This window comes from Lissotriton helveticus, chromosome 5_1 (assembly GCF_964261635.1).
Source record: "Lissotriton helveticus chromosome 5_1, aLisHel1.1, whole genome shotgun sequence".
NCBI classification, from domain to species: Eukaryota; Metazoa; Chordata; class Amphibia; order Caudata; family Salamandridae; genus Lissotriton; species Lissotriton helveticus.
This window is the reverse complement of record NC_136065.1, coordinates 1,208,699,564-1,208,722,379: the sequence shown is the minus strand read 5'-3', so window position 1 is coordinate 1,208,722,379 and position 22,816 is coordinate 1,208,699,564. Positions and strand designations below refer to the sequence as shown.

The window sequence follows — 22,816 nt, the reverse complement described above, 5'->3', positions numbered from 1 at the left end:
ACTTCCTGTAACTATCTGTATCAGGGCACAATAATGGTTATATATCATACTTTGCCCTGTTTACTCTGTGAAACGCTCCGATACCCGCAAGGGTCATGTTCGCGCTATACAAATCCTTCAAAATAAATAAAATAAAGATATTTACTCAGAATCAGTTTTTTCTGGAAGTTTGGCTGTGTTTTTTTGTCCAGCCTTGATAATGTGGTATGCTAACCTAATTAAATCATTATAACCTGAAGCAATCATTAGCGATGTTGTGCTTAAACAAAAGGTGAACAGAATGGCAATACAAGATTACGGAGTACCTGCACTTCCTTTGCTTGGTGGGAGGGTTTTGTTTCTCTTTTCGCTTGTCTGTGTCCTATTTTAAACTTATTTGTTTTGTATCTGTGTGTGCCATAATTGAAGTAGCAAAATAGTATAACTACTGGTTGCTTTTGCATTTTAGATTGACCACTTTGAGAGAGCAAAACGATTAGAAGAAATCCCACTCATTACAAAAGCATATGAAGAGCAGAGAATCAGCGACATGGATTTGTGGGAGCAGCAGGAAGAAGAAAGGGTAAATGGATATTTCATTAAAAAGAATAAACCTTGCCATTCTTGGATTGCTATAGTATTTAATCTGTGCACTTCCTTCCTGTGATGATCAAAGGGCAGAATACTGATTATTAGGTGTCTATAAAAAGCACTGATGAAGATTGAGAATGGAGTGGTTGTCCGGGTTTGTGATTATCTAACTCTTCCTGCTGGAAACTGCAAACTGCTGATTGAGCTCTTACCTTCTTGTTTCAGTTATAGAGAAGTATTGTACACTGTACCCCCACAGAACTCCCACCTTCTATTCCCCTTTTGTACCCTCACAAGGCATATAGATATTATAGTGATACTGTTTTACAGAGGGATAAATTAATACTTACTAAGTAAGATCCCCTGTTTGGATCATCCTGGTCCCACTTCTTACAGCCCTCCAACCTCCAGTTCAACATTTGCAAAATGCAATATGTACAACATGTATGTTAATAGCTTCATCAATATTTGGTTATTTGGGACTTGAGTGGTGACAGAAACCAAAAGTCAACAAATATAAATGATATAGGTATTTTTAGAGTATCAAATAGGTCCATAATAACGATTGAGGTATGTTAAATCATAAATGGAGTACAAATAAATGGTTGTGGAGGATCCAGATAGGGAAGGGCATAAGACCCATTTAAGATGGGACCTATATCTGTAGAGCTAGGTCTTTCAAATGGGGCCATATAAGGAGGTTTACTTTGATTTTGTCCATGGATGCTGTGCTATAGTTTATTCCACCACAGATCTGTTGATTCTAGACACAGGTTTATCATTAATCAGCAAGGGTACGGCATGCAGCCAGGAGGATTTAGAGAGCTAATCGAGCATGAATTTTGTGTGTAGCGTCTGCTGGCGACCCCAAAATGGCCACCCGAAGATCAAAGGGCAAATGGTATTTTATTTGTTGTCCAAGTGGACGATTAGGTAGGGACCAAATGTTCCTGTGTAAGATAAGGGAAGGTGTTAGTTATGGTGTATCTGAAGTGTAGTTTTCATAGAATACATAAGTGCCAGAGTGTGCTTTGAACTTGTAGCTGCGAGTAAGCAGCAGTGCACTGCATGAATCGGTATGAAAGATTGAATGTGAAGAATAGGTGTGAGAAAATGGGGTTCTGTTCCAGTAATTCCCCACTTTTTGCCAGCAAAATTCAACTTTCTGTGATTTTTCTTTGCCTGTGGTTGTTAGTTTAAAAATTGTAGTTTTAACCTGCCTGTGATTGGATATTTTATCACCTGTTTTGTATTTAAACTTGTTTTTTCCTGCCCATTATTGCTTCCATTTAACTCTGAACAGGAAAAGCAGCTTCAAACTCCCTGGCCAGCAAACCTTGTCTGAGGTCGCTTGGACCTTATATGGTCTGATATTGATTGTCACATGTGTACTCTGATTGGTGGTTGTATCTGATGTTTCTATTGGATTAGGGTTACTGTCTTCATTGGTTGGGTATTTGAGTGTTCTGATTGGTTTCTGGGTCTTTGATTCAATAAATGTAGGGTTGGGACTAGGACTAGGGTTAGGATTTCTATTGGAAGTAGGGACTAGGGTTTCCTGTGTTATTGGTTGTTGGGACTAGGGCTAGGGTTAGACTTTTAATTGTAAGTAGCGATTAGGGATTCTGGTGTGATTGGTTGTGGGACTAAGAGTAGGGTTAGGCTTTCTATTGGAAGTAGGGACAAGGGCTTCCTGTGCCATTGGTTGCTTGGACTTGGGGTGGGACTACTGGTAGGGCTAGGGCCTCTATTGTACGTAGAGATTAGGGTTTTTGAACTGATTGGGTGCTTGGACTAGGGCTAATATTGGCTGTAAGGTCCTGGTCTCCTATTTGTTCTAGATTTTATGGCTAGTGTTGTGATTGGATAGTGTTCGGGCTAGGGTTCCCAGTTGCTGACGGGGTCACCTGATTACTAGGGCTATAAAAGGCCAGGCTCAGGGAGTCGCAGCCTGGGCGTCGAGGCTAAGGGCGGAGAGGACAAGGGTAGTTGCCTGTTTGAGCCTGTGAAGGGCGGAGAGGACAAGGGCAGTTGCCTGTTTCCGCCTGTGAAGGGCAGAGAGGATAAGGGCAGTTGCCTGTTTGAGACTGTTCGAGACTGGTCCGGGCCAGGGCCAGAAATGCTGCCCAATATACCCACCTCCATTATGTATCTATATACTTATGGATCTATATATTTATCACTTTCTTCTAATTTAGCATTTCCAATGCACTTCCCTATTTCTCAGCCTATACTTCGCTCAATATATCCTCTACATCCACTCTCTCATTTAACCCCAAACCCCATACCACTACTATGATCCCCAAAATAACCCTTTCTAGACTCTCTCCTACTCTACCCCTCCTTGCATCATCTTACACCTCTTTTACTATACCGATCCCCCAAAACAAACCTTTCTAAACTCTTCCCTCTTTTCTACCCCTCCCCAACCCTTCTCAATCCAAATAACTGACTAACATTTCCACCACTAAAATTACTTTCATGTTTCACCATACTAATTCAACACTAATCCTGATGGGTTCAAGAGTAGCGTGCTACTTGCGCTACAAAACCCCATCAGGGGTAGCAAGTGCTATATAAATATAAACCTCTTTCCCTTCACTATCCCGCCACCTACCCTTCCCAAATAACTGAATAACTTATCCACTACTCAAATTACTTCATATTTTACTATACTGATTTTCAACACTAATCCTTTGAGTTCCGGAGTGGCTTGCTACTCGCCAGAAAAGCGCTTCAACATCCATCAGGGTTAACAAGTGCTATATGAATGCAAACCTTTCTTCCCCTTTTATCCGTCCGCTATCCTTCTCACTTCAAATAACTGACTAATATCCACACTGAAATTACTTTCATATTTCACCATATTAATTCACCACTAATCCTTTATGGGCTTCCTGAATAGCATGTTTCAACACCCCATCAGTGGTAACAAGCGCTATAAAAATACAAAGCTTTTTTTCCTCCTCCTAACCTTCTGCGATCATTCCAAATAACTGATTAACCTATCCACTACTTAAAATGTACTTGCATGTTTCACTATACTAATTCAACACTAATCCTCTATGGGTCCCGGAGTAGCGTGCTACCCGCTGAAAAAGCGCTATATAAATGCAAATACAATACAATACATCCCTTGTTACATCCAGTCCATAATATTTCCTCCAGCGACCCCAAACGTTGTGGAATTTTGTTGGGTACCCTCTAGCTTTGTATGTGACCCTCTATGCAACAAAAAAGACAAAGTTCACATGGCACACAGCCTGGGTGCCATGCCCAACTAGCTCTGCCTGGGATATAGGTAAGTCGCCCTTCTAGCAGACCTTACCAGCTCTAAGGCAGGGTGCACTAGCTCACAGGTGGAGAAGCGTGGCTCAGTGGTTAGAGGCGGCAGACCCAGAAGCTGAGATCGACCGTGGACCAGGGTTCGATTCCCCGCCTCGGCGGGTCTCGGGCTCAAAATTCCACGGACTCGAAAATTCTCGCTCTGGTGCCTACTCAACTCACAGGGTCACACTCTGCGACTCTGGGCAATAGCTTGCTTAATCTCCACTATGGCCCCTCGCGGCGGGATGCCTGGCTTTCACCTTGTGGACACCCTGCCGGGGTTTCTCACAGGGGAATACCAGGACGGGTTCCCTAAGCATGCGCCGGGACGCTTACGGGCAGCTGTGCGCTTTACAAATCCAGCACATTTACATTTACAGGTGTCAGCATATCTGTATGAGCAGATATGCCCCCACAATATTGGGGCCTATTCCTTAATATTGTAACTTCCAGGGAAACCATAGAGTACATGGGCCAGAAACTCAACAGCTTGAGTTCCACAGCACCATGATGGCTTAACTGAACAAAGGAGTGTTTGGTACCAAACTACTTCTCTAAATAAACCCACACTGATGCCAGTGCGGGATTTATTGGACCATGTACTCAGAGGAATCTCAGAGGTGCCCTTGGAACCCTACCAACCCTTGTGTGGTCCACAGATAGATTGGCTGTAGGCAGCCTGCCACCTCCAGACATGTTTCTGGACCCCTGGATCGAGAGCCTCCACTCTCTGGGACCAAAAACAGTGCACATACTTGGCGAAAGTGGCACACCACCTCCCCCAGGATGGGCACAGTGCTCGAGAGGGAAGCTTCAAAGGACTGTTGCCTTTATAGTCCAAACCCGTGACCGGCCAGGTAAGATTTCTGACGTCCAAAGGCACTCTTGCAACCGCAGCCCACAGGGTTTGGCAAGTTCGACCAGCGGTGCCCCTGTGACTCCCAACACCTCAACTTACCTGTACTGTTGCTGGTATCTGATAGAGAAATCTAGCCGCAGATTCTTTAACTTAGAATATCCCCAGGCGTGAGACTGGATTCGGAAATGTTTTGCAGCAGCACCTCTGCGCCTCGGGGGATGGCGCCACACGACCCTGCCCATACGTCGTCCTCGTACGTGACGGCAGCGAGGTCATAAAAGTCCTTCCTGGCGCGCTAACATCAGTTTCCTTCTTTTACGTGTGCAATGTGGATCCGGAGAGAGCTCCTCTGGCCTGTTTTTTGGCCTCATTTTCGGCGCTTCGCGTAGGGAACAGTGTGCGATGCCTTCGGGCTTCCAATCTTGTAATTCTTGTTTCTCTTCCAGGGGATCCTCATCAATAGTCCTAAGCATTAGAATATTCCCACCCATGTGCGGGACCCCGGAAACACTATATTATATGTGCCCCACATATATATACTCATGTATATATATATATATATGTTCGAGGCATGTGGGCTGCTAAATTCATATCTTAGCATTAGATCGCCGCCTAGTGTTGGGTCCGGATGATCGCACATTGTTGTCCTGGAAGAGTCTTCGAAGTATCCTGAGATAGGTGGCTCCTCCCCTGGACTACAGTGCGCATGGGCATCGGCTCCATCCTCAGATTGTTTTTTTCCGCCATTGGGTTCGGATGCGGTCTCGACTTCTCTCTGTCGGAACCGAGTAAAACTTACTTTTTAAGGCCAAAAGGTCTTATATTTTATAACGTCGGTATTGTTTGCGCACGGTCTCGAGTTCTTCCAACTCTTGGAGTCGGATTCAGCGGAGTTTTTCACTCTTCGGACGTCGAGGCCTTCTCATCGCGACACGACCGCAACTTTCCAGCATGGAGCGGAGTCCGTTTAAGTACTGTCCGCTCTGTGGGTCTAAGTACCCACATATAGACCTGCACCCGGTCTGTAACAAATGCCTTTCACCGGACCATGACGACGGCAAGTGCAAGGCTTGCGCTCAGTTCCGGTCAAAGAAAACTCTTAAGCTCCGGCACGCGGTGCGCCTGGAGGCCAGACAAGCGGCCCCGGATCCAGAAAACATCTTCGGCGACCAAGAAGAAGATGAACAGGGTCATCATCTCCAGATATCCCCACCCGAAACGGAGGTCGAGGCGGATCCGGCGGACGACGACGGAGTCGCGGGTCAAGGCCTTGAATACGTCGACGAGGTAGGGGACGTCGAAGAAATTTATGGGGCCGCGGAAGATAGCTCAGGGGACGAGCTATGCCCCGAAGGTTTCGAAGTTCACGATCGGGTCACGGGATCGCCAGTCGGCCTTACCCAAGACCCCGTGCCGCAAGCCACGGCCCCGCCATCAGGCCCGGCCACGGACATACTTGCTGAGCAGGCCACATCGAAATCGAAACCGAAACCTACAGTGTCGACTACACCCAAAATGGCCGACCCGAAACCGAAACCGAAACTTATGGACTCGAGCGTCCCTAAAATGGCGGCCGGCACACAGAAAACTACTGCACCCGCCGCCGCATCGGCTCCGTCGACCTCCGGTCCGCAGAAGTCGAAGAAGCCGGTCGATTCCAAAGGGTCAAAATCGGCGCAAGAGGAGGGATCCTCTACAAAAGGTGGTCGGCACGGATCAACCGCGGCGACACCGTCTAAGCACGCCAAGGCCAGCGGCACGGCTCCGGTTACGCCTGGGACTCCGTTGGTCGGTCGCGTAGTGGACGCGGAACCGACGGCGCACGGATCGACAGCTGGCACATCTGCGCATCGATCCAAGGACTCTGGGTCGGCGACAACTGCATCGGCGTCCAAACCTAAGAAAGGCCACCATGACGTCGGATCCGAGGGGAAGGTCAAGACACCCTCGTCCGCGCCAAAAGACACTGTGAGTGAAGCGTCCCCCATCGCCGCTTCGCTACAGAGAATCAGAGACAAGGCCGCTGCTATGTCGGCTCCGTTGCCGTCGCCTCAGACGCCGAAGGACAGTCCGGCAAAGCCTAAGAGTAAGCTTCTCTTCCTTCTGCCGCCGAAAGAGGCTCCGAAGGCTTTTTCCACGAAATCGACGCCAAAGAAGTCGGATTCTTCTCCGGCAGGTGCACCTTCAGGTCGAGAACTCGAATCAGAGGACGATTCGGAGCACTTCATCGACGCCAACACAGGCAAATTAACCCTATACAAAAGGAGGATCACTTCAGAGCCTCTAGACTCCTATGTCATCCCACTAAAGAAGAAAAGGGTGCCTCAGGACGCTTCTAACCTGATAGAGCCTATCCAGCCTCCTCCTAGAAGAAGCCCTACTCCCTCACCAGACCAATCTGAGGGTGAGGGATATGATGGAGAGGACCAATACACCTTCCCCATCAATGAACCAGATGCGCATCCAGATGCATATGATGACATTGGTGACCAAGGCACCCAGAGTGTGGGGCAAGATCCACAACCATTCAGTGCACGTGCATCCCCAACAGAGGATTCTGCAGGTTTTCATGCACTAATTGAGAGGGCAGCTGCTAATCATGATGTGGACATGCATGCTGACCCGGTTGAAGAAGACTTTCTCTTTGACACGTTTTCAGTCTCTGAGAGGACTGTTAAGACACTGCTTATGCTCAAGGGAGTCCTCAAACATGCTGCGGACATCTTTAAGGAACCCACTAGGGCGAGAGTGGTCAATCCACGTATTGAAAAAAAGTACAGACCAGCACCTGCAGACCCTGCATATATTCGGGGACAGTTGCCGCTAGACTCCCTGGTGGTCGCCAATGCCCGCAAAAGGGCCAACTCCCAAACAACGGGTGAAGCTCCTCCCCCGGATAAGGAGTCCAAAGTGCTAGAGGCAGGGGGCAAAAGAGTAGCTGCACAAGCTGCCAACTTTTGGCGAATTTCTAATACACAAGCACTCTTAGCACGTTACGATAGGGCGCATTATGACACCCTAGAGCAGATTGTACAACACCTGCCTCCAAAGTTTCAAGAGGGCACAAAACTGCTTATAGAGGAAGGAAAATTGATCTCCAACGCAGCCATCAAGTGTGCACTTGACGCCGCAGACACAGCAGCTAGGGCGATCAACACTAGCGTCATGCTGAGACGACAGGCTTGGCTCCGCATATCTGGGTTTAAACCTGATATTCAGACAACCATCCTTAATCAGCCAGTCAATCCTGATCGACTGTTTGGTCTAGATGTTGACACCACCCTCGAAAAGATAAAAAAGGACACAGAAACTGCTAAGTCCATGGGGGCCCTACAGTCACAACAGTTTCGTGGCAACAATTTTCGTCGCTCAGGTGCACGTGGAGTCACCAGAGGACAAATGGGTCAACAATCTCAATTCTCAAAAGGTGGAGCACAATCCTCGTTCACAAAACAGAACAAGGGAGGTTACAGAAATAACAGCAACAGAGGTCGCGGCAGAGGAAACAACAGCTCCCGCTCCTCTACCCCAAGCAAACAGTGACTCTCTGTCACTGCCCCCCGACCACTTAACACCTGTCGGGGGGAGACTGCAGCAGTTCCTGCCCGTCTGGAGAAACATCACCACAGACAGGTGGGTGCGTCAACTAGTCCAGTATGGTTATTGCCTAGAGTTGAAATCCACTCCACCCAACATCCCGCCAAGGCAAAGGCCTATGTCTGCAGAGCACTTGCACTTATTGCAGCAGGAGGTAGTGGTGATGCTGCAAAAAGGCGCAATCGAGCTCGTGCCAGTGGAGGAGGAAGGCACAGGGGTGTATTCCCTGTACTTCCTTATCCCAAAGAAGGACGGATCTCTCAGACCCATTCTAGATCTACGTCCCCTAAACCTGTATATACTGTCAGAACATTTCCATATGCTCACACTGCAACAGATTCTTCCCTTATTAAACAAGGGGGACTTCTTAGCAACCTTAGACCTCAAGGATGCTTATTTCCATATACCACTACACCCGTCCCACAGAAAATACCTCAGGTTCACTATCCAAGGCAAACATTATCAGTTCAAAGTCCTACCCTTCGGAGTCACCACAGCCCCAAGGGTGTTTACAAAGTGTCTGGCGACAGTAGCGGCGCACCTCAGGAGGCAGGGCATCCATGTCTACCCCTACCTGGACGACTGGCTCGTTCAAGCCAAGTCAGAACAACAGTGTGCCGCGGACATGTCGACTACCATTCACCTCCTTCACCATCTAGGTTTCTCGTTGAACTACCCAAAGTCGCACCTTCAACCGGCGCATGTCCGGCAGTTTCTAGGCGCGACGATCAATACCCTGACAGCCGTGGCTCAACCAAACCAAGTCAGGATAGACAGCATGCAGTCTCTGATCCAGAAGTTCAGATCACAACACTCACTTCCAGCGAGTGTGTTCATGCAGTTGATAGGCATGATGGCCTCCTGCATCTTCATAGTCCCTCACGCACGGCTACATATGCGCCCGCTCCAGGAGTGCTTAGCAAATCAGTGGACACAGGCTCAGGGACAATTAACAGACCTAGTGTTGGTTACCAGTCGGGCATACGACTCTCTGCATTGGTGGACTCCACACAACCTTTGCAAGGGCCGACTGTTCCAAGAGCCAGTGCCACAGATTACCCTGACAACGGACGCATCTCTCCAGGGATGGGGAGCTCATCTGCTCAATTACACTGTGCAGGGACTATGGACGACGCAGCAACAAAAGATGCACATCAACTATCTGGAACTGATGGCAATCTTCATGGCACTCAAGTCCTTCATTGTACATCTGTGCAACAAGGTAGTGTTAGTCCGGACGGACAACATGACCGCGATGTACTACATTCAAAAGCAGGGGGGCACCCACTCGCCACAGCTGTCTCATCTGGCTCAGGGCATGTGGAAGTGGGCCATTCAGAGGAACATCTTCCTCATGGCAGAACACCTCCCGGGCAAGGACAATCTAATGGCGGATCTGCTCAGCAGACACAGCCATCAAATGCACGAGTGGGAGTTACACCCATCTGTACTCCACCCGTACTTCCAGCAGTGGGGTCATCCGGAGATAGACCTGTTTGCAACAAAAGAAAACGCAAAATGCCAACACTTTGCCGCCAGGTTCCCTCACCCACAGTCGCAGGGGAATGCGATATGGATGAACTGGTCAGGCAAATTTGCGTACGCTTTTCCGCCAGCCCCTCTGATACCGCTGGTGGCAAGAAAGCTAAGGCAGCACGCGATGACTCTCATCCTAGTTGCTCCAACGTGGGCGCGCCAAGCATGGTACACCACGTTCCTCGAACTCTCAGTGGTGCCGCATCAAAGACTGCGCCTCACGCCCAGACTTTTGACGCAGAACCATGGAGAAATTCAGCATCCAGATCCGCAACAGCTCAACCTGGCGATCTGGCTCCTGAAGTCCTAGAGTTCGGATACCTTAACTTACCTCCAGAATGCATGAACATCATCAAGGAGGCAAGGAAGCCAACTACCAGAGCATGCTATGCTGCAAAATGGAAGCGTTTTGTCATTTACTGTACGGCTAATGACATCAACCCGCTAGATGCATCTATCCCTAACATCATTTGTTATCTGCTACATCTGTACAAGTGCAATCTAGCGTACACTTCCATTCGGATACATCTATCCGCCATCGCAGCATATCTTCAGAATAGGCAGCACCTCTCTGTCTTCAGGGTGCCAGCCATCAAAGCTTTCCTTGAAGGTCTGAAACGAGTCATTCCCCCAAGAACACCGCCAGCTCCGGTGTGGAACCTCAATGTGGTCCTCACCAGACTGATGGGACCACCATTTGAACCACTGCACTCGTGTGAACTCCAGTTCCTAACGTGGAAAGTGGCTTTCCTAGTTGCTATTACGTCACTGAGGCGTGTTAGTGAGCTGCAAGCGCTCACAATCCAAGAGCCATTCATTCAGATTCATCCAAATAGGGTAGTGCTACGTACTAACCCCAAATTCCTTCCGAAGGTGGTGTCACAGTTTCATCTCAACCAAACTATTGACTTACCGGCATTCTTCCAAAACCCACAAACGGTGGCGGAAAGAATGCTCCATACGTTAGACGTACGGAGGGCGTTGATGTACTACATTGACAGAACACAACAGTTTAGGAAAACAAAATAACTTTTTGTTGCCTTCTCACCACAACACAAAGGCAACCCTATTTCCAAAGCAGGAATAGCCAGGTGGATTGTTAAGTGCATCCAAATATGTTATCAAAAGGCCAAGCGCACTTTAACGATTCCCCCAAGGGCGCACTCCACACGCAAATTGGGGGCATCCATGGCTTTCCTAGGAAACATTCCTTTAGAGGATATTTGCAGAGCAGCCACGTGGATTACACCACATACCTTTACAAAACACTACTGTGTTGATGTACATTCCAAGCAGCAAGCTGCTGTAGGACAGGCTGTTCTCAAGACACTTTTTCAGGTTTCTGCAGCTGGCACGGGCAACCGCCGCTGATGGAGGGACTGCTATGTATTCTATGCTAAGATATGAATTTAGCAGCCCACATGCCTCGAACTGAATATGCTACTTACCAGTATGCATCTGTTCTTGGCATGTAGGGCTGCTAACATTCATAACGCCCACCCTCCTCCCCGGTGCCTGTCGCAGGTGCAGATATACTATTGTATTCAATCATTAGCATGGACATCCTTTACACTTTTCACTCCATCTTCTGCCACAATGGCGAAAAACAATCTGAGGATGGAGCCGATGCCCATGCGCACTGTAGTCCAGGGGAGGAGCCACCTATCTCAGGATACTTCGAAGACTCTTCCAGGACAACAATGTGCGATCATCCGGACCCAACACTAGGCGGCGATCTAATGCTAAGATATGAATGTTAGCAGCCCTACATGCCAAGAACAGATGCATACTGGTAAGTAGCATATTCAATATGTATATATGTATATATGTGTGTATGTATATGTGTGTGTGTGTGTGTGTGTGTATATATGTATGTGTGTATGTATATGTGTGTGTGTGTATATATATCTGAAAGAAACAGGTTAGTATTAGATTCCTTACCTTAGAATATCCCCAGGCGTCAGTCTGGATCCGGAAACTTTTGCGTAGCAGTACCCCTGCGCGTCGGTAGGCGTCGTCTGCAGGCGTCCCCTGCGGCTCCGCGTCGTCGGCGTCGTGCGCCGTGATGACGTCGCTGGAGTATATAGACGCCGCCTCCGCGCGCTGACGAACAAGTTACTTACCTTCGGTAACGATATATCTGTAAGAAACAGTAGTTAGTATTAGATTCCTTACCTTAGAATATCCCCAGGCGTCAGTCTGGATCCGGAAACTTTTGCGTAGCAGTACCCCTGCGCGTCGGTAGGCGTCGTCTGCAGGCGTCCCCTGCGGCTCCGCGTCGTCGGCGTCGTGCGCCGTGATGACGTCGCTGGAGTATATAGACGCCGCCTCCGCGCGCTGACGTCAGTTCTTTGCACACAGCTTTTCCGCGCCAGAACACGCAGAGCCATGTGAGAACCAACACTGGTGCCATTTGAAACTAGGGCCCTGAAAGGGATGTCCCTAACCCTAGGTATCAGTTCGCAGAACGGGGAGGATGGGCGGGGCGGTAAGGAATCTAATACTAACTACTGTTTCTTACAGATATATCGTTACCGAAGGTAAGTAACTTGTTCATCTGAAAGAAACAGGTTAGTATTAGATTCCTTACCTTAGAATAGATACCCCAGCAATACCAACCCCGGTGGTGGGTCTGCGAACCAATACAACCTACACCAGAAAGTCCTGGAGGACCGAACGGCCAAAGAAGCCATCCCTCCGGACTTGACTGTCCAGGCAGTAGTGCCTCGCAAAGGTGTGCAGCGAGGCCCACGTGGCCGCCTGGCAAATGTCCTGCAAAGGGACTCCCCGGCCCAGGGCAGTAGTAGCCGCCGTGGCCCGAGTGGAATGGGCCCTCAGCCCAACAGGAGGCTCCTTCCGAGCCAAAGAGTAGCATGCTTTGATGCACAGGACGACCCACCGAGAGATGGTCCGTTTCTGTACCGCCCTTCCCTTCTTCTCACCCACGTAGCCAACAAACAGTTGGTCATCCACCCGGAACTGGCGTGTGCGATCCATATAGAATGAAAGCGCACGTTTTGGGTCCAGACGATGGAGCCGCTCTTCATCCTTTGAAGGATGCGGAGGCGGGAAGAAGGAGGGCAAGGTGATGGACTGCCCAATGTGAAAAGCAGAGACTACCTTGGGCAGGAAAGAAGGTCTGGTCCGAAGAACCACCTTATCAGGATGAACAGACAAGAAAGGAGGTTGAACAGAAAGAGCCTGGAGCTCACTCACTCTCCTGGCAGAGGTGATGGCTACCAGGAAGGCCGTCTTTAAGGTGAGAAGACGGAGAGGACAGGAATGAAGGGGCTCAAAGGGAGCGCACATCAGGAAAGTCAAAACCAGGTTCAAGTCCCACTGAGGCATCACGAACGGAGCTGGAGGATACATGTGCGTGATGCCCTTTAAGAATCTTAACACAATAGGGGACTTGAACAAAGATGGCTGATCAGGTAGCCTCAAGAAGGCGGAAAGGGCAGAAAGATAGCCCTTGATAGTGCCCAGAGCAGAGCCCTGCTGGGCAAGGGAAAGGAGGAAGAGGAGAACCTCAGATAGAGGGGCAGAAAGGGGATCCACAGCCTTTGCTGTGCACCATGCCACAAATCTGTTCCACCGGCAGGCGTATACCGACTTTGTGGAGGGACGCCTGGCTGCCAGAATGACATCACAGACTTCAGGAGGCAAGTCAAATGGCCTCAACTGTCGCCGCTCAATCTCCACGCATGGAGGTGGAGACTGGACAGGTTCGGGTGGAGGACCGTCCCCTGCTGCTGCGACAGAAGGTCCTCCTGAAGGGGCAGGCGGATCGAGGGACCGACTGTCATGCTGAGTAGCTCGGGATACCAGTACCTTCGAGCCCAGTCCGGAGCCACAAGGATAACATGGGCCCGGTCGCGCCTGATCTTCTTCAGCACTCTGGGCAGAAGTGGTATAGGCGGAAAGGCGTACAACAGACCGCAACTCCACTCGCGCCGAAAGGCGTCGCCGAGCGAGTGCCGTCTTGGAAACTCCAACGCGCAGAACTGATGACATTGCGCGTTCTCTTCTGTGGCGAATAGATCTAACCAAGGCTCTCCCCATTGCTGAAAGAGGCCTCTCGCCACATCCGAGTTCAGACGCCATTCGTGATCCACCGAGCACCGACGGCTGAGTTCGTCCGCCCTGGCGTTCAGAGAACCTGCCAGGTGTTGAACCGTCAGAGTCACGCCCTGACGTTCCAGCCATTGCCAGAGGCGCAGAGCCTCTTGGCAAAGGGTCCACGACCCCACACCGCCCTGTTTGTTGCAGTACCACATGGCGGTGGTGTTGTCCGTGAACACCTGCACTACACTCCCGTTGACAAAGGGGAGGAATGCCTTCAGTGCCAGGCGAATCGCCCGCAGCTCCAACATGTTGATATGGAGCCGGGACTCCGCCGGAGACCAGAGGCCTCTGATCTCCGCCTCTCCCAAGTGGCCACCCCAGCCTTGGAGGGACGCGTCCGTCACAACCACGTGCTCCGGCTGGGGAAGGGAGAGGGATCTGCCCCTGACCCAATCGCGGTCTGTAAGCCACCACTGCAACTGTCTCGCAGTGCCCTCCGAGATCAGGACATGGTCGGATAGGTTGCCCTGATGCTGGGCCCACTGAAACTTCAGGTCCCACTGCAGAGCCCGCATCCGCCATCTGGCGTGATGCACCAGAAGGATGCAGGAGGCCATCAGCCCCAGAAGCCGCAGCGTCAACCTGACCGAAACCCGGGATAACGGCTGAAAGATGGGAATCAGAGCCTGAATATCCCGGACCCGCCGTTCCGGGGGATAAACCCGAAACTGCGCCGAGTCGAGAACCGCTCCGATGAAAAGGAGCTTTTGAGAGGGACACAGGTGTGATTTCGGCACATTGATGGAAAACCCCAACTCGTGCAGGAGGTCTGCCGTCATCTGAAGGTGGTGGACGACTGTCTGGGGCGAGCCCGCCTTCAACAGCCAGTCGTCGAGGTAGGGGAAGACTGAAACCCCTAACCGGCGCAGATGAGCTGCGACCACCGCCATCACTTTCGTGAACACCCGTGGGGCGCTGGTAAGGCCGAATGGGAGCACGATAAACTGAAAATGCTCGTGGCCTACCGTGAACCGCAGGTAACGCCGGTGGGCCGGCAGGACGGGGATGTGAAAGTACGCATCCTGCAAGTCCAACGCTACCATCCAGTCTTGTGGGTCTAGAGCAGCCAAGACCTGAGCCAAAGTCAACATCTTGAACTTCTCCTTCCGGAGGAAGCCGTTGACGTTCCGTAGATCCAAGATAGGACGCAGGCCTCCCTTGTCCTTCTTGGGTACCAGAAAGTAGTGGGAGTAGCAACCACACCCTACTTCTGGCCCAGGAACGCGCTCGATGGCCCCCTTGGCCAAGAGGGCCGTAACTTCCTCCTGCAGAAGAGTCAAGTGGTCCCCCGACACACGGTGGCTCTGCGGTGGCATGGCTGGAGGAGTGGACTCGAAGGGGAGGGCATAGCCCCTTCGGACAAGCTGCAGCACCCACCTGTCCGATGTTATCGCGCGCCAGCGGGAGTGGTGATGGCGAACCCTGCCACCCACTGGCGTCACGTGAGCCCGAAAGCTCGGACTAGGAAGGCTTGGATGCCGCAGCGGAGGGAGGCGTGGACTGACCACGACGCTGGCCTCTACCGCCACCACGGCGGAAACCACGGGCGCCACCGCGCTGGGGAGCGCTCTGCGCCGCGTGGCTGGCAGCACGTGTGGGACCTCCTCTCCCTTGGCCACGAAAGGGCCGAAACGAACCCGTCTGCTGGCGCTGGGTCTGGGTCGAGAGACCCAAGGACTTGGCCGTGACCCTGGAGTCCTTGAAGCGCTCCAGCGCGTGGTCCGCTTTGTCACCAAATAGGCGACTGCCATCAAATGGCATGTCCATAAGCGTATTTTGGACGTCTGGTGAGAAGTTGGCAGATCTCAGCCAGGCATGGCGACGAATCGCCACCGTAGTGGACATGGCCCGTCCCAGTGAGTCCGTGGTGTCCAGACCACAACGGATCGAGTACCGCGCCGCATCCCGGCCTTCAACCAAGGCCCGGGTGAGCTTGTCCCGCACTTCCTGGGGGCATTGCGGCAAACACTCCTCGACCGTATCCCACAGGGAGTGGGTGTAGCGGCCCAAGAGGCACGCGGTGTTACAAGACCGCAGCCCAGCACTCAAAGAGGAAAACACTTTCTTTCCGAATTGGTCGTACCTCTTTGATTCCCGGTCGGGCGGAGCCGACGGAAATGCGGACTGCGAAGTGGAGGCCTGGATCACCAGACTCTCCGGGGAGGGATGGGTGGACAGGAAGGCAGGGTCGTCCGCGCAGGGACGGTGACGCCTGGCAACGTTCCGGTCAACCGGCGCACCAGAGGCGGGCCTGGACCAGGTGCCCAGAAGGACATCCGTCAGGGCCTCATTAAACGGCAGCAGAGGCTCCTGGGGGCATGACTGCGGTTTAAAAACTTCCGTCAGGATATTCGGTTTGACCTTCGCAACGGGGAGCTCAAGGTGTAAGGCCTTGGCAGCCCTCATCAGGACCACCGAATAGGCAGCACCCGCCTCGGACGCCACAGGGGACGGAGAGACAAACCCAGGGTTGGGCGACTCGTCCAGGCCACTGGCATCACCCAGATCACCTACCCAGTCCACATCGTACTGGCAGGCACGGGATAGAGGGTCCTCAGACCCCTCCCAACCCTCTCCATACTCCTCCTCGTCATACCCATATTCTGGGTCGACGATATAGACATCGGGGTCAACAGGCCCCATCGGCGTCGGGTCCGGCGTCGGCCGACGCCGGTCCGGCTCCGAGTCCGGAGTCGGGGAGGAAAGGGGGGTGGCGCCGCGCGGCGTCGGTGCCGGGGACCCGACGCCGGCCGGAGCCGACGGCGGAGTCGCTGCACCACGCGGGGGCGGTACCATGGGCTGGCCCACAGGAACCGACGCCGGAGAGGCCGGGAGACCAGCCGGCGACGAACCAGAGGGAACCAGCGGCGCCGGGGCCGGAGCCACCGGCGGCGCCGGGGCAGGAGCACCCGAACCGCTCGGGCCCCCAGACGGGACCGACGGGCCCGCAGGCGCCGAAGGCCCCGCCGGAGAAGACCTCGCCCTCATAGCAATGAGGAAGGCCTCGATCTCCTCACGCGACGCGCCTTCCCCAGGGACCGACAGGTGTGGGGCAGACGGCGTCGGCGACCCATGCGGGACCGCGGGGGTGGGGTCACCCGAGCCCCCGGCCGCAGCACGCGGGCGTCGGGGGGAGTCGGGGGTGCGATGGCGACGCCCCGACTTCTTGTGCTTACCTGACGAGCCGGAGGAATGGTGGCGACTCCCGGAGCGCCCATGGCGGCTCCGCGACCGCTCCCTCGACCGCTCCCTCGACCTCCGACCGGACCGGGACCGCTCTCGACGCGGGGCCGACAACCGGAGTTCGAGAAGCTTGCGGGACCGCTCCCGCCTAGCTTTTCCAGTCAAGGCCCGACAGTCGACGCAGGACTCCACGTCGTGGTCCGCGCCCAGACACCGGAGGCAGAGTCGATGGTGGTCGGTGACCGACATCATGCGGTCGCACTCGTCACAACTCTTGAAACCGGGCATCCTACCGGCACCGTAAGGATCAATCAGTTAACAAAAAACTTGGTCAAAAGACCGGAGTACTGCTCTTCGGATCTGCGCTAACTGGCGCGGAAAAAAGAAGAACTGACGTCAGCGCGCGGAGGCGGCGTCTATATACTCCAGCGACGTCATCACGGCGCACGACGCCGACGACGCGGAGCCGCAGGGGACGCCTGCAGACGACGCCTACCGACGCGCAGGGGTACTGCTACGCAAAAGTTTCCGGATCCAGACTGACGCCTGGGGATATTCTAAGGTAAGGAATCTAATACTAACCTGTTTCTTTCAGATGTCAGTTCTTCTTTTTTCCGCGCCAGTTAGCGCAGATCCGAAGAGCAGTACTCCGGTCTTTTGACCAAGTTTTTTGTTAACTGATTGATCCTTACGGTGCCGGTAGGATGCCCGGTTTCAAGAGTTGTGACGAGTGCGACCGCATGATGTCGGTCACCGACCACCATCGACTCTGCCTCCGGTGTCTGGGCGCGGACCACGACGTGGAGTCCTGCGTCGACTGTCGGGCCTTGACTGGAAAAGCTAGGCGGGAGCGGTCCCGCAAGCTTCTCGAACTCCGGTTGTCGGCCCCGCGTCGAGAGCGGTCCCGGTCCGGTCGGAGGTCGAGGGAGCGGTCGAGGGAGCGGTCGCGGAGCCGCCATGGGCGCTCCGGGAGTCGCCACCATTCCTCCGGCTCGTCAGGTAAGCACAAGAAGTCGGGGCGTCGCCATCGCACCCCCGACTCCCCCCGACGCCCGCGTGCTGCGGCCGGGGGCTCGGGTGACCCCACCCCCGCGGTCCCGCATGGGTCGCCGACGCCGTCTGCCCCACACCTGTCGGTCCCTGGGGAAGGCGCGTCGCGTGAGGAGATCGAGGCCTTCCTCATTGCTATGAGGGCGAGGTCTTCTCCGGCGGGGCCTTCGGCGCCTGCGGGCCCGTCGGTCCCGTCTGGGGGCCCGAGCGGTTCGGGTGCTCCTGCCCCGGCGCCGCCGGTGGCTCCGGCCCCGGCGCCGCTGGTTCCCTCTGGTTCGTCGCCGGCTGGTCTCCCGGCCTCTCCGGCGTCGGTTCCTGTGGGCCAGCCCATGGTACCGCCCCCGCGTGGTGCAGCGACTCCGCCGTCGGCTCCGGCCGGCGTCGGGTCCCCGGCACCGACGCCGCGCGGCGCCACCCCCCTTTCCTCCCCGACTCCGGACTCGGAGCCGGACCGGCGTCGGCCGACGCCGGACCCGACGCCGATGGGGCCTGTTGACCCCGATGTCTATATCGTCGACCCAGAATATGGGTATGACGAGGAGGAGTATGGAGAGGGTTGGGAGGGGTCTGAGGACCCTCTATCCCGTGCCTGCCAGTACGATGTGGACTGGGTAGGTGATCTGGGTGATGCCAGTGGCCTGGACGAGTCGCCCAACCCTGGGTTTGTCTCTCCGTCCCCTGTGGCGTCCGAGGCGGGTGCTGCCTATTCGGTGGTCCTGATGAGGGCTGCCAAGGCCTTACACCTTGAGCTCCCCGTTGCGAAGGTCAAACCGAATATCCTGACGGAAGTTTTTAAACCGCAGTCATGCCCCCAGGAGCCTCTGCTGCCGTTTAATGAGGCCCTGACGGATGTCCTTCTGGGCACCTGGTCCAGGCCCGCCTCTGGTGCGCCGGTTGACCGGAACGTTGCCAGGCGTCACCGTCCCTGCGCGGACGACCCTGCCTTCCTGTCCACCCATCCCTCCCCGGAGAGTCTGGTGATCCAGGCCTCCACTTCGCAGTCCGCATTTCCGTCGGCTCCGCCCGACCGGGAATCAAAGAGGTACGACCAATTCGGAAAGAAAGTGTTTTCCTCTTTGAGTGCTGGGCTGCGGTCTTGTAACACCGCGTGCCTCTTGGGCCGCTACACCCACTCCCTGTGGGATACGGTCGAGGAGTGTTTGCCGCAATGCCCCCAGGAAGTGCGGGACAAGCTCACCCGGGCCTTGGTTGAAGGCCGGGATGCGGCGCGGTACTCGATCCGTTGTGGTCTGGACACCACGGACTCACTGGGACGGGCCATGTCCACTACGGTGGCGATTCGTCGCCATGCCTGGCTGAGATCTGCCAACTTCTCACCAGACGTCCAAAATACGCTTATGGACATGCCATTTGATGGCAGTCGCCTATTTGGTGACAAAGCGGACCACGCGCTGGAGCGCTTCAAGGACTCCAGGGTCACGGCCAAGTCCTTGGGTCTCTCGACCCAGACCCAGCGCCAGCAGACGGGTTCGTTTCGGCCCTTTCGTGGCCAAGGGAGAGGAGGTCCCACACGTGCTGCCAGCCACGCGGCGCAGAGCGCTCCCCAGCGCGGTGGCGCCCGTGGTTTCCGCCGTGGTGGCGGTAGAGGCCAGCGTCGTGGTCAGTCCACGCCTCCCTCCGCTGCGGCATCCAAGCCTTCCTAGTCCGAGCTTTCGGGCTCACGTGACGCCAGTGGGTGGCAGGGTTCGCCATCACCACTCCCGCTGGCGCGCGATAACATCGGACAGGTGGGTGCTGCAGCTTGTCCGAAGGGGCTATGCCCTCCCCTTCGAGTCCACTCCTCCAGCCATGCCACCGCAGAGCCACCGTGTGTCGGGGGACCACTTGACTCTTCTGCAGGAGGAAGTTACGGCCCTCTTGGCCAAGGGGGCCATCGAGCGCGTTCCTGGGCCAGAAGTAGGGTGTGGTTGCTACTCCCACTACTTTCTGGTACCCAAGAAGGACAAGGGAGGCCTGCGTCCTATCTTGGATCTACGGAACGTCAACGGCTTCCTCCGGAAGGAGAAGTTCAAGATGTTGACTTTGGCTCAGGTCTTGGCTGCTCTAGACCCACAAGACTGGATGGTAGCGTTGGACTTGCAGGATGCGTACTTTCACATCCCCGTCCTGCCGGCCCACCGGCGTTACCTGCGGTTCACGGTAGGCCACGAGCATTTTCAGTTTATCGTGCTCCCATTCGGCCTTACCAGCGCCCCACGGGTGTTCACGAAAGTGATGGCGGTGGTCGCAGCTCATCTGCGCCGGTTAGGGGTTTCAGTCTTCCCCTACCTCGACGACTGGCTGTTGAAGGCGGGCTCGCCCCAGACAGTCGTCCACCACCTTCAGATGACGGCAGACCTCCTGCACGAGTTGGGGTTTTCCATCAATGTGCCGAAATCACACCTGTGTCCCTCTCAAAAGCTCCTTTTCATCGGAGCGGTTCTCGACTCGGCGCAGTTTCGGGTTTATCCCCCGGAACGGCGGGTCCGGGATATTCAGGCTCTGATTCCCATCTTTCAGCCGTTATCCCGGGTTTCGGTCAGGTTGACGCTGCGGCTTCTGGGGCTGATGGCCTCCTGCATCCTTCTGGTGCATCACGCCAGATGGCGGATGCGGGCTCTGCAGTGGGACCTGAAGTTTCAGTGGGCCCAGCATCAGGGCAACCTATCCGACCATGTCCTGATCTCGGAGGGCACTGCGAGACAGTTGCAGTGGTGGCTTACAGACCGCGATTGGGTCAGGGGCAGATCCCTCTCCCTTCCCCAGCCGGAGCACGTGGTTGTGACGGACGCGTCCCTCCAAGGCTGGGGTGGCCACTTGGGAGAGGCGGAGATCAGAGGCCTCTGGTCTCCGGCGGAGTCCCGGCTCCATATCAACATGTTGGAGCTGCGGGCGATTCGCCTGGCACTGAAGGCATTCCTCCCCTTTGTCAACGGGAGTGTAGTGCAGGTGTTCACGGACAACACCACCGCCATGTGGTACTGCAACAAACAGGGCGGTGTGGGGTCGTGGACCCTTTGCCAAGAGGCTCTGCGCCTCTGGCAATGGCTGGAACGTCAGGGCGTGACTCTGACGGTTCAACACCTGGCAGGTTCTCTGAACGCCAGGGCGGACGAACTCAGCCGTCGGTGCTCGGTGGATCACGAATGGCGTCTGAACTCGGATGTGGCGAGAGGCCTCTTTCAGCAATGGGGAGAGCCTTGGTTAGATCTATTCGCCACAGAAGAGAACGCGCAATGTCATCAGTTCTGCGCGTTGGAGTTTCCAAGACGGCACTCGCTCGGCGACGCCTTTCGGCGCGAGTGGAGTTGCGGTCTGTTGTACGCCTTTCCGCCTATACCACTTCTGCCCAGAGTGCTGAAGAAGATCAGGCGCGACCGGGCCCATGTTATCCTTGTGGCTCCGGACTGGGCTCGAAGGTACTGGTATCCCGAGCTACTCAGCATGACAGTCGGTCCCTCGATCCGCCTGCCCCTTCAGGAGGACCTTCTGTCGCAGCAGCAGGGGACGGTCCTCCACCCGAACCTGTCCAGTCTCCACCTCCATGCGTGGAGATTGAGCGGCGACAGTTGAGGCCATTTGACTTGCCTCCTGAAGTCTGTGATGTCATTCTGGCAGCCAGGCGTCCCTCCACAAAGTCGGTATACGCCTGCCGGTGGAACAGATTTGTGGCATGGTGCACAGCAAAGGCTGTGGATCCCCTTTCTGCCCCTCTATCTGAGGTTCTCCTCTTCCTCCTTTCCCTTGCCCAGCAGGGCTCTGCTCTGGGCACTATCAAGGGCTATCTTTCTGCCCTTTCCGCCTTCTTGAGGCTACCTGATCAGCCATCTTTGTTCAAGTCCCCTATTGTGTTAAGATTCTTAAAGGGCATCACGCACATGTATCCTCCAGCTCCGTTCGTGATGCCTCAGTGGGACTTGAACCTGGTTTTGACTTTCCTGATGTGCGCTCCCTTTGAGCCCCTTCATTCCTGTCCTCTCCGTCTTCTCACCTTAAAGACGGCCTTCCTGGTAGCCATCACCTCTGCCAGGAGAGTGAGTGAGCTCCAGGCTCTTTCTGTTCAACCTCCTTTCTTGTCTGTTCATCCTGATAAGGTGGTTCTTCGGACCAGACCTTCTTTCCTGCCCAAGGTAGTCTCTGCTTTTCACATTGGGCAGTCCATCACCTTGCCCTCCTTCTTCCCGCCTCCGCATCCTTCAAAGGATGAAGAGCGGCTCCATCGTCTGGACCCAAAACGTGCGCTTTCATTCTATATGGATCGCACACGCCAGTTCCGGGTGGATGACCAACTGTTTGTTGGCTACGTGGGTGAGAAGAAGGGAAGGGCGGTACAGAAACGGACCATCTCTCGGTGGGTCGTCCTGTGCATCAAAGCATGCTACTCTTTGGCTCGGAAGGAGCCTCCTGTTGGGCTGAGGGCCCATTCCACTCGGGCCACGGCGGCTACTACTGCCCTGGGCCGGGGAGTCCCTTTGCAGGACATTTGCCAGGCGGCCACGTGGGCCTCGCTGCACACCTTTGCGAGGCACTACTGCCTGGACAGTCAAGTCCGGAGGGATGGCTTCTTTG

The 22,816-nt window shown here is 54.4% G+C and overlaps 2 protein-coding genes across 5 annotated transcripts in view; both read left to right on the top strand.

The window, feature by feature from the left end:
• The window catches only part of EIF3A (eukaryotic translation initiation factor 3 subunit A), a 1,009,075-nt gene that overhangs the window by 386,962 nt on the left and 599,297 nt on the right, over positions 1–22,816 (top strand). For all 4 annotated transcript variants that reach the window (XM_078643910.1, XM_078643908.1, XM_078643907.1 and 1 more), the window contains exon 14: positions 449–562. In XM_078643910.1, the coding sequence (XP_078500036.1) occupies positions 449–562 (114 nt within the window). The remainder of the gene's footprint in view (positions 1–448; positions 563–22,816) is intronic.
• The window catches only part of LOC144756483 (uncharacterized), a 30,967-nt gene continuing 8,845 nt past the window's right edge, over positions 695–22,816 (top strand). Inside the window, exon 1 of the mRNA XM_078646294.1 lies at positions 695–724. Coding sequence (XP_078502420.1) covers positions 695–724 — 30 coding nt within the window. The remainder of the gene's footprint in view (positions 725–22,816) is intronic.